General features: G+C 38.1%; 1 protein-coding gene across 1 annotated transcript in view; it reads left to right on the top strand.

The window, feature by feature from the left end:
- The window catches only part of LOC127672681 (vomeronasal type-2 receptor 116-like), a 101249-nt gene extending 87562 nt beyond the window's left edge, over positions 1-13687 (top strand). The window contains exons 5-6 of the mRNA XM_052167978.1: positions 7050-7173; positions 12771-13687. Coding sequence (XP_052023938.1) covers positions 7050-7173; positions 12771-13687 — 1041 coding nt within the window. The remainder of the gene's footprint in view (positions 1-7049; positions 7174-12770) is intronic.
- Positions 13688-18107: the final 4420 nt, after the last annotated feature.

Raw genomic sequence — 18107 nt, 5'->3', positions numbered from 1 at the left:
CTACTCCTCTTGGATGTATTTGCTTCTATTTGTTCTAGAGTTTTCAGGTGTGCTGTTAAACTACTAGTGTATGCTCTCTTTTTGGAGGCACTCAGACCTTTGAGTTTTCCTCTTAGCACTGCTTTCATTGTTTCCCATAAGTTTTGGTATGCTATGCCTTCACTTTCATTAAATTCTAAAAAGTCTTCAATTTCTTTCTTTATTTCTTCCCTGACCAAATTATCATTGAGTAAATAGTTGTTCAGCTTCCATGTATATGTGAACTTCCTGTTGCTATTGTATTTGTAGAAGAATAGCCTTAGTCTGTGGTGATCTAATAGGATGCATGGGATTATTTCAATCTTCTTGTATCTGTTGAGGCTTGTTTTGTGTCTGGTTATATGGTCAATTTTGAAGAAGGTTGGTTTTTTTTGAAGTGAGGTGCTAAGATGAAGATATATTCTTTTGTTTTAAGATGAAATGTTCTGTAGATATCTCTTAAACCAATTTGGTTCATAACTCTGTTACTTTCACTTGGTCTCTGTTTAGTTTCTGTTCCCATAATCTGTCCATTGGTAAGAGTGGGGTGTTAAAATCTCCTACTATTACTGTATGAAGTTCAATGTGTGCTTTGATATTCAGTAATGTTTCTTTTACAAATATTGGGGCCCTTGCATTTGAAACCATAGATATGCAGAACTGAGCGTTTCTCTTGGTGGATTTTTTCCTTTGATAAGTATATAGTATCCTTCCCCATCTTTTTTGATAGTTTTTAGTTGTCTATTTTATTGGATACTAGAATTGCTACTTCAGCTTGTTTCTTGGGACCATTTGCCTGGAATTTTTTTTCCACCTTTTATTTTGAAGTAATGTCTGTCTTTGTCACTGAGGTGTGTTTCCTGTATGCAGCAAAATGTTGGGTCCTGTTTATGTATCCACTCTGTTAGTCTATGTCTTTTTATTGGGGAATTGAGTCCATTGATGTTGAAAGATATTAAGGACTTGCTTCCTGTTAGTATTGTTGTTTGAGGTAGAATTATGCTTGTGTGGTTTTCTTCTTTTGGGTTTGTTGTGAAAAGATTAGTTGTTTTTAATTGGGTCTAGTTCCCCTCCTTGTGTTAGGGTTTTCCTTCTATTATCCTCTGTAGGGCTATATTGGTGGAAAGACAGTCTTTAAATTTGGTTTTATCATGAAATGTCTTAGTTTCTCCACTATGGTAATTGAGAGTTTTGCTGGGCTGGCATTTGTGTCCTCTTGGCATCTGTGTGACATTTGCCCAGGATCTTCTGGCTTTTATAATCTCTGTTGAAAAGTCTAGTGTAATTCTGATAGGTCTTCCTTTATATGTTACTTGACCTTTTCCACTTACCACTTTCAATATTATTTCTTTCTTCTGCACATTTGTTTTTTTTTTTTTAATTATTATGTAACAGGAGGAATTTCTTTTCTGGTCCCATCTGTTCAGTGTTTTGTAGGCTTCTTGTATGTTTATGGTAATCTCTTTCCTTACATTAGGAAAGTTTTCATTTATAATTTTGTTGAAGATGTTAGCTGGCTCTTTGAGTTGGGAGTCTTTACTCTCTTCTATGCCTATTATTCTTAGGTTTTCATTGTGTCCTGGATTTCATGAATATTTTGAGTTTGGAGCTTTTTGCTCTTTGTATTTTCTTTGACTGTTGTGTCAATGTCTTCTAGGGTATCTTCTATACCTGACATTTTCTCTTTTATCTCTTATATTCTGTTGGCAATACTTTCATTTGTGACTTCTCATCTCTTTCCTAGGTTTTTAACCTCCCGGGTTTTCTCCCTTTGTGTTTTTCTTTAATATTTCTATTTCCATATTTAGATTCTAGCTGCTCTTGTTCAATTCCTTTACTTGTTTGACTGTGTTTTCCTGTGTTTCTTTAAGAGATTTATTTGTTTCCTCTTCAAGGAATTTTATTCAATATTTTTATGGTGATATTCATAAACAGAATTAGTCTGAAGTTCTCTTTCTTTGTTGAGTCTGTGTGGTTTGGGTATCAAGGTAACTGTGGTCTAAAAGTATGAATTATGTAGTGTTATTCTCTTTCTATTTTTGGAATAGTTTGAGGAGCATTGGTATTAGCTCGTTTTTGAAAGTCGAGTAGACTTCTGCACTAAAACCATCTAGCCCTGGGCTGCTTGCTCGCTTGCTTGCTTCCTTCCTTCCTTCCTTCCTTCCTTCCTTCCTTCCTTCTTTTCTTTTCCTTTTTTATTTGTTTCTTTTTTGTTGTTGCTGTTTTTGTTGCCATTGTGGTTGTGGTTGTGGTTATTGTTGGGAGGCTTTTAATGACTTCTTCTATTTCCATAGGAATCATGAGACTGTTTAGATAGTTTACTTGATCTTGATTTAACTTTGGTTTGTGGTAAATGTCTTGAAAATCATCCATTTCACTTATATTTTCAAGTTTTATTGAGTAGGCTTTTGAAGTAAGACCTAATGATTTTTTTTTTAATTTCCTCAGTTTCTGTTATTATATAATTCTTTATGTAGGGTTAGACCTCAAGGACTTTTCCCCATCCAGCTCAGCATATTTGTTGGTGTTATCCTTGTTAACCTCATTTTGGTCAGTTACATTGGTAAGACTTTGTGGCTGTAGCTTCTGACATTACTAATACACACAATCCCATAGCAAACTATGATCCTATAGCTTTTATAATCTGTCCCCTCTTCCTCAATATTTCTTGATCATTAGGTGTTAGAGTATTTTAGGGATGCATCCTGTCCATCTATTGGTACTGGGCTCCACAGCTGTGCATTTTGATTAGTTGGGGTTTCCTGTAGTGGTCATCAAGAATTGCAAAAATACATTTTCTTGATGTGGGGTAAAGACTACATTTATCTGTGGGTATAAGAGCAAATGTTTATATATTGTTGCTAAAGATGTTGCTGATTTAATAACTTAGTGGCTGGAGATTCTCCTTCAATATTTCCATACCAGGAATGGTTTTCATCTTGTTTAACAAGTCTAAGTCCACTTAGGGAGCTGTTTGTTACTAAAAAAAAAAAAAAAAAAAAAAAAAAAAAAAACCTATCCACATCATTATTACACTCTTAGAGTTACTGGGTCATGCTGGTAGCTGATGTGGCTCATAAGCATCATGGCTACGTAGGGCTGTTGCTTTCTACCCTCCTTTGGAAACTTACATGCTATCCTCTGGGACCATGAAATCCAGTCCTTGTGGAAGACAAATTAATGTCAGTTCCAGGTGAGGGGTCTCTGGCTCATTTCTTCAGTGTACAGTGTCTTTAGCAATGGTGAATGTTAAGGGATAGTTTTGTGCACTATGTATTCAGATGCTTATTTCCACTCACAGACATCTTGTTGTAGTCTGGATGGTATGGTCAAGCATCTCTAGTCTCTGTGTTATGTAATAATTGTTTCCAATCACCTCTAATTGGTTAATAAAGAGCTAATTAGCCAATAAACTGTGCAGAAGAGACTTGGGCAGGACTTCCCATCCCAGCAGGTTGTCCCAAAGAGAAGATTAGGGAGAGAGGAAGAAAGGAAAAGGGGAAAAGACCACATGGATGGGCCATAATTCTCCATGAAGTCATTGGGGGAAAGCAGTCATGAGGACACATATGGACCAGAGTGAACCAGGGCATGATCAGATGGCAAGTAATGGGGAATATGGCTAGGGAATAACAGTTTAGTCAGGTTAGGATAGTTCAGAACCTGGCCAGGTTAGTGCTTGAAGTTTGTTAATAAAAATAGCAAGTCTCTGGGTCTATTATTTGGATGCCAAAAATGGCTAGAGGAGGTATGGAAATTCCTTGGAGTTATTCACATACACACGGGAACAGAAACAAACAAACAAGAAAAAACAAGAATTACTTTTTCAGGGGATTTACCTTCTACTTCTAGGGGACAACCAAAAGCAATAAAAACAGCCTACACTGAGAAATTTTCTTGGACACTCATGGCCAACAACTCAAAAAGATGGTTTCTTCTGTCTGATATTGGGGTTTTGTTATTCAAGATCACTCAATATAATCTCTTGAATCCATTTCCTTGCAAATTCATAATTTTATTTTTACAGTTAATAGTATTCCATTGTATGTATTTACCACATTTTCATTATTCACTTGTTAGTTGTGGGGCATTTAGGTTGTTTCAAGTTCCTAGCTATTATGAATACAGCAGCAATGAGAATGTGCCTCTGGAGTAGAATGTTAAGTCCTTTGGACACATCACAAAGAATGATACAGCTGGGTTATATGATAGATTAATTTTCACTTTTTTGAGAATTTTTCACACTGATTTTCTTAGTGGTGATAGCAGTCTCCAATCTCACAAACAGTGAATGTTCTTTACCTTTTCTGAAGACCCCTAAAGCATTTACTGCTGCTTGTTCCATGGAGCATTTCCATTCTGATTGGGGTAAAACAAAATCTCAAAGCTATTTAATTTGCATTTACCTAATTTCCAGAGGTGTTAAACCTTTTTCGAGATTTTTTAGCCACTTTTAAAATTTATTTATGTGTATTGGTGTTTTGACTGCATATATGTCTATGTGCGGAAATCAGATCTTTACATTATAGACAGTTGTGAGCTGCAATGTGCATGCTGGGAATTGTACTTAGGTCCTCTAGAAGAGCAGGCAGTGCTCTCAACCAGAGTAATCTCTTCAGCCTCAATTCAGCCATTTTATTTTTATTATTTTATTTTTATCTTATTTTATTCTATAGGGAACTCTCTATTCAGGCCCCAGTCCATTTTTGATGGGTCATTTGTTTTGTTTTTTAATTGGGGGGGGGTGTTTGTTTCATTTTCTTTGTTTTAGTTCTTTATCTACTGTCAGTGTTAAACCTTTGCCACATGAACAGCTGACAAAGATTCTCATTCTGAGAGCCTCCTCTTCATTTAAACTGTTCACAAGTGTTTGAGTTTTATGAGATTCCAGTTGTCAACTGTTAATCTTAATTTGGGGGCAAATAAAGTTACATTCCAAAAGTCCTTTCCTATACTCATGTTGTATAGGATGCTACCTTGATTTCCTCTAGCAGTTTGAATATTTCAGGTTTAGTGTTTAAGCCTTTGATCCATTTGGAGTTAGTTTCTGTGCAGCATGATAGACACAGATCTAATTTTCTTTTTGTGAACATGGACAGCAAGTTTCCCCAGCACCATTTGTTGAAAGTGCTTTCTTTTCTCCAGCTTTAGTTTTTCAATTTTTGTCAAATATTAAGTAGCTGAAATTTCATGTACTCATTTTTAGATCTTCAATTTTTGTTTCAGTGATGTACATGTCTGTTCTTGTATCAATACCTTATTGACTTGTAACTTTGGCTCTGTGATATATCATAAGATTTGAAATTCTTTTCCCATTAGCACCTTTTCTTTCTGTTCAGATTATTTTTTTCTATCCAGGGCCTTTTGTGGCTTCATATAAAATTTAGGCTAGTCCTATTTCTGTAAAAAATAAGATGGGGATTTTAATTAAGATTGTGTTTAATCTGTACATAGATTGATGAAATGGTTATTTTCATGATATTAAATCCATCCATCTTTGAGCATGTGATGTCCTTCCATCAATTACTGCTTATGGTGGAGAAGAGTCAATGACAATAATACAGTGATTTCACAGAAATATTGAGGTGAACTTGCATTAGAAGACACTTGTATGTCTTTCTTGTTTCCCTACCATGGTTCAGAGATAGCATCATTAGAGTACTGGTTAGAGAAAATATGCATCACAGATTTTTTTTAGAGCTAACAGCATCTATAATTAAGTAGTAAAATGAGGAGGAAATTGGGAAAAGTAGGATAGAGAGAGTAAAATATGAATGAGAAGCATAATACAAGTTTTACAGGCATGAATAATACTAGATAAAAATATCTCACGGTATTTCACCAAGGCATTGGCTAGTGTATTCTGTGCAGGCAATTATCTCCAGGATTTCCAAGAGAATCTCAACTTTAAGATCCTGTGCCTCACTTCAGCTTCCATATGCTCACCTTGTTATGCTCCAGACATAAAGCCACCCATGGCTTGCTTCTCTGTACACTGGGTTTCCACCTGCTGTTTTCCTAGTGTCCATGTCTAGAGGAAAAAGAACCTCATTGGCTGTTACCTTTGTCCTTGACCTGGTGCAGACAAGATGGTGAAACTTGGTGCTACTTTGGCTATTCCTTGGAAAGAACAGTTCCAATAAGTTTATTTCTGTTTTCCTTTTCTCTTTCTATGCTAAAAGTAGTCTATTGTTCCTTAGTGGGACTCTAGTCTTTCACTGAGTCTTTCAGAAGCAACGTTTAATCCACCATCACACCCAGTAATCCCCTGAACCATGAATATATTTTTTAAATTTTATATTTCCAATTTAAGGATGAGAATTTTCTTATCTACTCTATGTAACTAAAGCATGTTCATTACTAATGTGTATGTAAAATGCTCTGGTTTTCATTACTGACAACATACCTTCAGGATGAGTTTGGAGGTTTATATCAGAAACCCATTTAGCTGTTACTTTTGAATTTGTGGTGATGTACAATGGTGTGGACGGTGGAAGTAGAAGCCACTTACCTCATAGCAGACAGGTACCAGGAATAGAGATACGATTCCACCATTGTTGCAATATGCCTCCCAATGACGAACCTCCAATCACTAAATTCCTTTACTTTCAAAAATATTTGTTTTTATTTTTCATTATTTGTATGCATTCACAAACATATACCTATTGAGTGCAAGTGCCTATGAAGGCCTAACTAGGCTAATGATCTCCTGAATCAGGAGTTACAGGCAGTTTTGAGCCATGTAATATGAGTTCTGAGAACCGAATTCAGCACCTCTGCAAGAGTGTTACATGATCTTATATTGTGCCATTATCCCAAGCCCAAGATCTCTCCACTTAAAGGCTATGTCCAAGTCCACGGGTTATAGGTCATCACCATTAATTGGATGTGTCATATACACACAATAGCAACATACAGTTATTTATGGATACAAAAACTATGCTCATTAATGATCCAGTTCTATGAACAATATTCTTACTATAGTAGGCAAAAATTGGAATTATAACTTACACATATCTAACTTCCCTCAGACTCCCCAGTCTGTATGCAGTGAGAGTTGTGGTCCTGGATTCAGAAAATCCCTTGCAGAAGGAAAAGTGTTCTGTTGTTTCGACTGCATTCCATGCCCAGAGAATGAAATTTCCAATGAGACAGGTAAGTGTGTGCTGTATGGAAAAAAAAAAAAAAAAAACTCTACTTCTAATTAAGAGTCCCTTTTTGATGTGGATTGGGGACATCTGAACTCAAATTCTCACATTTACTACACTTTACACAATGAACCATCTCCCTAGCCTAAGTTGTTTATTAATAAGAAAATGAATGTTAAGCAAAGTGTAGTGGTGCACCTTCTGCATTCAGGAGGCAGAAATAAGCATATCTATGAGTTTACAACCAGCATGGTTTATATAACAAGTTCCAGGATAGTCAGGGCCACATAATGAGAACTTGTTTTAAAGATAATTTTATAGCAAATAAATTGCCTTGTAACAGATGTCTTTGATTGCTACCCCAGGGCTTAGAGGACTTCTATCAGTGCTCCTCTCTGTATCTTCTGAGTATATGTACGACAGAGAATGACTAGGTGCTTTCACACTCACATTTACACACTATGTCATTCAGGTTTCAGTACACAAAAAGTGATTGGCAGAAGTGATTTGAATGGGATAGTAATTAAAATTCCTCCCTCCTTCTTTACATACTGGGAAGAGCAGGTGTGGGATTTGGAATGAAACAAAGGTTATTTTCAGATTTTTCATCACCCTGAAGTCAGGGCAAATGTTTCCCTAGTGGATGTTTCTCCAGATATCTCTGAATATGGTCAAGGGTGACAGATCTTTAACTATCTGCGATGAAAGAAAGAAGACAGACAAACATGATATACCACCCGCATTCTTAGAACTCCCACACTTACCTCCAGGCTCAAAACATAGGCAGTTCTCCTCTCCATCAGACTCAACGAAGTATCTAAAAATATTTTTCATGTTTTCAAGGGAACCACTTTTTACCTCATTCTGTGAGTTAAGACAGTTCTGAACAGTTCCCCACAGTTCTGAACTACACAGGTTTAGGTGAGAAATGCTTCCCAGAACAAAGATTTCATTTTCTGCTGGGCCCCATACACAGGAATGGGGCCATATTGTATTTCAAAATGCAGTTAGTCCAATTTCCAAAGTTCCCATAGTCTATAACATTCTCAATACTATTTAAAGGTCTGAAGTTCAAAGTCTCTTCTGAAACTCAAGGCAATCTTAATTATAGCTCCCAGTAAAATATCACATACTTGTGATATTTTAACTTGTGATTGTAACTCCCAGTAAAAATCACATACTTCCAACATAAAATGACACAAAAGGGAAGAAAAGGACCAAAGTCAAGAAATACTGGAGCAGTGCAAGACCAAAACCAGCAGGACAAACCAAATTCTGCATCCCCATTTCTGATGCCAAAGCACTTTTCAGTATTCCAACTCCTTTAGCTTTGTTGTCTGCAACACACTTCTCCCTCTTGTATTTATCCCACACCTGGTCAGCAGGGTTCCTCAGCAGATATCCCACAACTGTGGCATTTCCAATATCTTAGGGTCTCCAACACAATCTAGACTTTACCTTCACAACTTCACTCAGTGGCCTCTTTTTAGGCCTCAATTAAGGGACACCCCTAAAACAAGCTTGTTAATTTCCTTAACTATAGAGAAAGATTCCACAGCTCCTTCCATGGATTCTTGAATCTAAATCCACCACTCCATTATTTGCTGGGGCTGGAACATCACCCCCCCCCATTCAACTACATCTTCATTTGTTTTATGTTGTCAATGGTTTCTTTCACTGCTTAAGTCTTTCCTTAATTTCTTTCCACAATTTGGAAGCTTAGCTGGGTGAGATCTTTTCCTGAGTTCACAACTCCCTTTATTTAGTATTAGGCTTTTCTTTAAATGTATTATCTCCTTGAACACTGATCTTAGCGCCATTACATTTTCTGGTGTTTGTAATCTCCTCAAACCACACATTTTGGTTTTTTCCTTGCTTAGATTACTCCTTTTCATTATAGAGCTGCATAAGGGTGGCCACTAACAACCATGTAGCAGTCAATACTAGACTGTCTTGAAATATCCACTACCACTGCCATTAATCTAAATTTCTTCAATTTAACCTCAGACAGATTATGTTTTGGACAAAGCCAGAAAGCTGCCACATTCTTCTCCAAAATATGAGAACAATCTCTAGGCTAATTAGTAATATTCTTCTCCTGTGAAGCCTCTTGAGCCAGGCCATCATAATCTACATTGCTCTCTGCACCACTATCTTCCATGCTTCAACTAGGATGGCACATTAACCCCACTTAAATCATCCAACCACTGTTCTGGTCCAAAATCCAAAAGTCTTCCACATTCCTACAAGAAACATGGTCAGGCCAGTCACAGCAACACCTCAGTCCTGTTATCAACTGCTGACTTGGTCATTGTTCTACTGTTGTGAAGATCCACAATGACAATGACAACTCCTATAAAAGAAAACATTTAGTTGGAGCTTGCTTAGTTTAAAAGGTTTACTCCATTATCATCTTAGTAAGAAGCCTGGTGGCACACAGAAGACATGGTGCTGAAGAAACAGCTGAGAGTTCTACATCTGGATCTGCAGGCAACAGGAAGAGAGCCACTTTGGCTTTTTAAAGTCCCAAAGCCTACATCCAGTGACACACTTCCTTCCAACAAGACCACACCTTCCAATCCTTCTCAAGTATGCCATTCACTGATGACTGGGTATCCAAATATATGAGGCACGGGTGCCATTCTTATTCAAAGCACCACAACACACATGGCATGCAAGTGGAAATGCGGAGACAACTGAGGGAGATCAGTTCTCTCCTTTCACCTATTTGCAGGTCCAGGAATACAACTCAAGTTGTCAGGCTTGCAGAGCAAGTGCTTTCCCCAACTAAACAATCTTGCCAGTGCCTATAACTGGATACTTTTCATTAAAGGCACAACTCCCTGCCCACTGGCCCCCTTCAGCTTCTACCTGAGTATGTTGATGTACAGCGAATTAGAGTTCAGGGCAGCTTCTATGGCTGTTTAGAGTGTTCTGTGGCCCCTTGCATTCTTAGTATATGGGATAAACTTTACAGACAGAAAAACCAAGCTTTCTATTTTCTCAAGCACACTGGTGGTGCTGATGGTAGTAGTAGCGGCCACTCTACTACTGTGGGCAGGGGATGTGGTCATGCAAGGACATGCATGTATGTATCACTCTCACCTTCTTTTTTGAGACAGGATCTTTCACTGAAACTGCAGCCTAATTTGGCTACACTAGCTAGCAAGCAAGCTTGAGTGACCTTCCTATCTCTGCCAAACCAGTTCTGAGATTACAGGTGCTGGGAGTTGTACATGCACTTTTACATGGGTGCTGGGAACTGACCTCAAGTCCTCCTACTTACATGACATACATTTTACTAAGAATTTTTTCCAGCCCCCTCAGTGGATTTTTGTCTATGATCTACTTCCTCTTTGTCCCACTTTCATAAGTTACTTGACACAGCTGGCACCATGTCCCTTCTCAGCAGCTATTTCATACAGAACATCTGAATGCCTTCTAACAGTTTGCTTCTAGGACCTGCCACTCAAAAATATTTTTTAAAATGTCTTCTCTAGCAGTTTTATACCTGGATCCTCCCATATCCCTCTCTCAATTTCATGTCATCTTTATTTTTTCTTTGTTTGATGGCTTTTGATTTTATAACCCACTAAATGCAATTATTGCTGCTAAAACACACATCTACTAGAAAATGGTTGACTTACCAGGAACATACCAGAAAGAAAGTGACTTTCCTTTCCCCAAAGCCTTACTCCTCCCAACCTCAGCTAGAGTGGGAACTCATATGAAAATGTTAGCTGCCTTGATCTTATGCAAGTCTTGTTCAGGCAAACACATCCGATATGAGTTAATGGGCGTGGCTGTCATATCATGTCCAGAAGGTAGTCCTGCAGCATTCCTCCTCACAGTTTTACTCTTATGTTCTTTCTACCTCCTCTTCAATGATGGCCCCTAAGCTTTGAGAGAAAGGATGAGATATGCATATCCCATCCAAAACTATGGTTTACTGGGGTTGTTTCTGGAGAGTCTCCTTTTCTCTTTGGCTTTTACCCTAGAGTGGAGAGGAAGTAACATCTCCACTTCCTTAACGTTTTGTTTGGTGGCCTATGTTGAGGTCAGCTGAATCTTTTGTAAATCTAACATTTACTATCTTTTAACAAGCCATAGGCTAAAGAAGAGAGAATTGCATTGGGGAAATGGCTCAGTAAGTAAAGTTCTTACTCATAAGCATGGGAGCTTTGGTAAATTTTTAACAATTGTGAACCTCCCTTCTCACCCAGGGCTGCTGTCCATTGGCTGTCAAGGACAAGGGTGGGGGGGGGGCATAAGGGGAGGAGGATCCAGAGGATGTGAGTACAGATGGACAGATTGATTGATTTCTCTTCAGTGAGAGAGATCAACTTTATTTGGGGTGAGCAGGATTACATAGATCTTGGGGAATGGGTAGGAAATTCAAAGGTGGATATACATTAATTCAAAGGAAATTCAAAGGCTAGAGTGGGAATGCTTCATTTATATGAAGGGAAATTCCAAGAACCTGCTAAGCAAGTTCTTGTAAGGAAAGAGGAAGTTCAACCTATAATCTGGCCATAGGCTAGGTGGGGGTTACAGGCAGGAAGGGCAGTAAAGAGAGCTTTTCCAGACATGGACTGCAACCTTAATAGCAGGGTCTTCCAACAAACTATCAAACAAAACGCCAGGTGTGGTGGTGGCCTGTGCCTATAATTCCAGCACTGGGGTTGAAGGGGTTTACAGAAACACAAATCCCTGGTACTCCCTGGCCAGCCAGACTAGCCTAATCAGCAATCCCCAGAGAGACCACATATTATAAAACAAATTAGATGGCTCATGAGGAATGCACCTTAAGTTGACCTCTGGGTGCCACATGTACAAATACAAGCACGCATATGTATTCATGCACACATATGTACCTGCACAACTACAAATATTCACTTATACATAATATAAAGACTCCAAGAATGAAAATACCACTGCTCAAATGTGGCAAACATCACTGAATGTTATTTTTTCTAAATCTAGAAAGAGAGACCACATGAGTGGGAGTGCATGTACTGTAGGGCACATATGGAATTGGGGAGTCAGTCCTCACCCTTCTGTTTTGCTTGAGACCATGTCTCTTCACAGATGGGCTAGCTAGTCTAGATATCCCACGAGCTCCCAAGACAAATTCTGTCTCTGTCTCTCATCTTACTGTAGGGGTGCACTGGGATTGCAGACAGTTGTGCTGCTGCACCCAGCCTTTATCTGGGTCCTGGGAATCCAAACTCAGGTCTTCAGGCTTGTGTAGCAAGTACATTTACCTGGTGAACCATCTGCCCCCAGGCCAGGAAATGCTTCATATGGAGGCAATATTGTAAACAAACTGAAGCTGTGCAGTGTAAGTTCCTAAGTTTCCAGAAAGGAGAAAAATAATGGTATCAGAATCTTCAATGTATAATTAAATTAAGAAGAGAAATCATAACTTTCTCCATGTCATGATGCAGTAGTTGCATTATTCTCTCCATAATGTTCTTTCATTTGATATCTGAAGTAACAAAGGAAGGCTATCAGGCTAACCTACTCAAATAAGTGGATAAAGAAGAGGGGCTATTAACAAAAGAATAATGAAAATGAAATAACAAAAATGTATATTTTCACCAGATGCAGATCAGTGTATGCAGTGCCTAGATCATCAATATGCCAACACAGCACAAGACCACTGCCTCCAAAAATCTATGACCTTCCTGGATTATAAAGATCCCATGGGGATAGGTCTGACCTGCATAGCCTTGTGCTTCTCTGCACTGTCAGCTCTAGTTCTTGGCATCTTTCTGAAGCAGAAAAACACTCCCATTGTGAAGGCAAATAACCGTACTCTCAGCTACATCCTGCTTGTCGCCCTTAACTTCTGTTTTCTCTGTTCTTTTCTCTTCATTGGCCATCCAAACACAGTCACTTGTATCCTACAGCAGACCACATTTGGAGTTGTTTTCACTGTGGCTGTTTCCACTGTCTTGGCCAAAACCATTACTGTGGTTCTAGCCTTCAAGGTCACTGCTCCAGGAAGAAGAATCAGATGGTTGTTGGTAACACGGGCACCTAACTTCATAGTTCCCATCTGCACCTTGATCCAAATTATCTTGTGTGGAGTCTGGCTGGTAAACTCTCCTCCCTTCATTGACATGGATACACATGCTGAACATGAACATATTATCATCATGTGCAACAAGGGCTCAGTCACTGCCTTCTACTGTGTACTGGGATACCTGGGGGCTCTGGCCCTGGGAAGCTTCACCATGGCTTTCTTGGCCAGGAACCTACCTGACACCTTCAATGAAGCCAAGTTCCTGACATTCAGCATGCTGGTGTTCTGCAGCGTCTGGATCACCTTCCTCCCTGTCTACCACAGTACCAAGGGGAAGATCATGGTAGCCGTGGAGGTCTTCTCTATCTTGGCCTCCAGTGCAGGGCTTCTAGGCTGTATCTTTGCCCCCAAGTGCTACATCATTTTGTTAAGACCACAAAGGAACTCTATTCAGGGTCACAGGGACAAAATACATTATAGTTATAAGACTTAATAATTTTTTATTAATTTTTCAAGTTAGTACATTATTACATTTTCATACATATATTTTGTTCCTATTCATCACCCTAACAAACTGATAATACCCTCATCCCCTCTGTCTCCTCTTGTTCCTTATCTTAAAACAATCTTTATTTCTATATTTATATATATATATATAAATTTCTATATATTAATATATATAGAATATATATATATATATGTATATATATATATTACCCCCTCTTTCCCAGCTCCCTCACTTTCTCCCCTCTCTTGGCTACTTTCTGCTTTCGTGTTATTGGGGAGAGAGACAGAATTAATGTCAATTGCCTATGGTATTTATACTATGACCATGGCCTAAGTCACATAATTTAACAATTTCCAAATCCACAATTTTGCTCTTAAATATCATGACTTTATTCATTTTTAAGACTGAATAAATGCCACTATTAAAATGTTCCATATTTACTTTATCTCTTTATCTGTTGATAGATATCTAGCATTCTTCCCTTTTTTAGCTACTATGCAAGTACAACAATATCCATGGATGTACAAATACCTCTATAGATGTCTTCTGGATCTATATACCCAAGAGTGTATGGTTAGATTCAACAGTAGTTCTATTTTTAATTTTTTTAGTAACTCCTATACTGTCTTATGCAATGGTAAAAAAAAAAAACTACTAAATAATAGGTAATAAAAATCACAAAGGAAAAAAAGATTAGGTGTCAGGTCAGCGTTCTGAGGCTCCAGATTTTGTAGCGACTGGCAAAGAGATCAGTGAATTTGTAGCACTTTCTTTCCCTATAGTCTAAGATGTTGATGAAATTCACCACCATTACATCTCCAAAATCCAGAAAAAAATGTAAATAAGAAGATATGTAGATTACAATACAAAACACAAGAAATATTAAAAGGAAAGGCAACATTCTGAGATAAGTAAAATATCAGATGATTATTCCAAAGTTTTCTTGTAAAAAAAAAAAAAATCAATGACCTGATAGTGAATACTCAATGAGAAAATTAATGCAATACAGGAACTCCGGAGAAAGTCATCAATACAAAAGAAAAAAAGCAGCAAGAAAGATACAAAAAATTCAGCAACGTGAAAGAAAACTTATGCAATGCAACTGAGAAGAGGGACAAAAGGGTTGAAAATGAAAAAAAAAAAACGAAACTAAAAAAAGCATAGTGGGAAGCATGGATTCAAGAAAGCAGAAGAAAGAATAGCAGGATGGAGATGGGATGAGAAATAATACATATAGACACCAATAAGCAAAAAGTAAATGATCATAATCACACGTCCAAGGAAGACCAAACCCAAGAACTCACAGGACTAGTGAAGTAAACACCAAAGGTACAGGAAATCCATTCAACAACATTAAGGCAGAAAATTCCTCAAGCCCAGAAGAAGAAACAAACAGTCAACCACAAGAGACATTCAGAACCCCAAACAGACATGACCGGGAAAGAACCTCTCCATGGCATCTTATAGTCAAGATGTCAAAAATACAAAGCAAAGAACCAGTATTAAATGCTCTATAGGAAAAATATCAACTCACCTACAAAAGCAAAGTACCAGAGAACCATCAGCAAACCCTGAACCAGGAGGCCATGAAATGATATATTTCAAGTCTCAAAAGCAGATAACTGTCAGGAAAGACTACTATGCAAGTCAAATGCTCTTCTGAATTTGAAAAGAAATAAGGACATTTCAATACAAACACAACTGAAGGAGTCCCTGACCACCAAGCCGGCACTGCAGAAAATACTGAAGGAATACTGTAAGCAACAGAAGAAATGTCAAGCACAGGACCACACAGGAAAGAATAGATTTCATGAACAAACTAGCTGAACGAAGAAAAGGAAGCTGGAAGGAACCCATTGTGTCCAACAAAGTAAACCAGATACTAATGTGGAACATTAGGATATAAAGAACAAACAATAATCCAACCAACAAAAATGACAAAAAATAGTCAATATTTCTCAATGATAATCTATATGTAATGTCCTCAACTTGACAAAAAAGAGATGCAAACTGAGGGACTGGATTAAAAACTGAGAAGGAACTCCATGGAGATTGGTGGAAGGACACCACTTGACAGAGTTGACCAAGAACATGGAGGACTAGGGGCTGTGAAATGACTCTGTATGGCATTTAGGTGAGGTCATTACATATTTGTCAATACCTACTAAATGTAAGGCACCCTGGTTTGTATAATGGGCACACACACAATTGCAGCATTTGGGTGGGAGGGTGTTGAAAGGGCAAGCTGAAAGGTAGCCTAGGCTACAGATAAAATCCTACATTAAATAAAAAGAACAAGGAGGAAATAATGAACACTAATGTGAAGTGTGGATTTGGGGTGAGGATGTGTCAGTGTGGACTGTACCACATACAGCACTGTGATGGAAAGATGTTGATTATGGGAGAGGCTTACACATAATGGGGAAAGGGAGCAATTAAACCTCTCAACATTCTTATAAACTTCAAGCTCTGAATAATTTTAAAACAGAGTTTCTTTGTGTATCCCTGCCTGTCCTGGACCTAGCTCTACAGACCTGTATCTCACAGAGATCCACCTGTATCTGCCTCCCAAGGGCTGGGAGTAAAGGCATGCCACCACCCACCACCCAGCAACTAAGTAATTCTTTTTTCTTTCTTTCTTTTTTTTATTTTCTATATTCTTTGTTTACATTCGAAATGATTTTCCCTTTCCCGGTTCCCCCCTCCCCATAAGTCCCACAAGCCCTCTTCCCTCTGCCCATTCTCCAATCAACCCCCTCCTACTTCTCTATCTTGGTAATCTTACAATGCTGCATCAAGCCTTTCCAGGACCAGGGCCCTCTCCTTCCTTCTACTTGGGAATGATTTGATATGTGAAAAGAAGCTAATTCTATGAAACTAAGTAATTCTTATAAAATGAAAATAAAATGTATTCATATCTTTAAGGGGAAAAAACTAGGTCCAACTCTATGCTATCTCCAAGAAACACACCCTCACTGATAAAAATCAAAAGATGGAAAACATTCTATCAAGAGCATTAAATCCAAACACACCAAATGTTTGGGCTCCAACTTCATAAAACAAACACCAAATGGAAAAAATAGATCCCTATATGATACTACCAAGTGAATTCAACAAGTGAATTCAATACTAACCTTTCATATAGAGAGGTCATTCAAACTAAAAGTTAACAAAGATATACCATAGAACAAATGGACTTAGCATATATAGAATATTCCATTCAATCAATACTAGGAATCATATTTGGCTATACACATTCTTCTTAGCGGGAAATGCTGTAACTCAAGTGAGCAAGTCTCCTCACTTCAATTAACTTACTCAAAATACTCCCTAGAGGCCCATCTCCCAGACGATTCTAGATTTCATCAAGGTAATAATGGAGGTTAACCATCACAACTACTATGTTAAGAAGCCAGCACTACTCTGTACTGATGTTATTAGTAAAGTCAGTGCGCATTCTGAGTTGATTGGTCCTATTTTTTCATGTTTACATAAAAACTAATGTGTTTCATCCTGACATCTTTATAAGCATGGATCATTCACTCATTACTCTTCCTGTGTTCCTCTCCCACGCTGCTCCTTTCTGGTTGGTTCTCTTCTCTTCTGTTTCCATGTCACATGGATTGCATTCTTCAACTTGCTTATCTTTCTTTCTTCCTTTCATTTTTTTTTCAAGACAGGGTTTCTCTGTGCAAGAGCCCTGTCCTAGACTTGCTTTGTAGACCAGGCTGACCTCCAACTCAGAGATCTGCCTGCCTCTGCCTCCCAAGTGCTGGGATTAGAGGCATGCACCACCATGCTTGGCCCATGACCCCTATATTTTCATGACCTATAAATATATAAATGTAAACACACACACATACATATGCACAAATATATCCTTTGAATCTAACTTTTTTGGAAAAGAAACATTAGTATTTGTCTGAGTGTGTCTTATTCTACCAAATATGACTTCCAGTTGCATCCATTTTTCCTGCAACTATCATAATTTATTCTTTACAGATTTAAAAAACAAAAACAAAAAAGCACACACACATGGTGTCCATGTACCTCTATGAATTTCCACTGCATTTTTTGTTGTTGTGGTTGCTGCTTTTCTAGGCTGGTGCTCCTTCCCAAGCAGGCCTCAAACCTATGAACTTACTGCCTCAGCATTCAGAGTACTGTGATTTCAGATATGTGGTCACACCTTGTTTCCATCCCTCAAGTTCTCTAGAACCCATTTTTCTTGTCAATGACCCTCTGCCTTCCTTCTCAAATACTCTTTCCTGTTCTTTTCCAATTTCCTCATCCATACACTATCTACAGCATGTTTCTTTCCTTTTTCCTTCTGCTTTTCTTCATCCCGCCCAACCCTCTCCTTTCCTATCAGTGTCTCTTTCACAAGTCTCTATACATTCTTTAC

The sequence above is a fragment of the Apodemus sylvaticus genome, chromosome 22 (genome assembly GCF_947179515.1).
Source record: "Apodemus sylvaticus chromosome 22, mApoSyl1.1, whole genome shotgun sequence".
Lineage (NCBI taxonomy): Eukaryota > Metazoa > Chordata > Mammalia > Rodentia > Muridae > Apodemus > Apodemus sylvaticus.
This window is presented reverse-complemented; position numbering and strand designations above follow the sequence as displayed.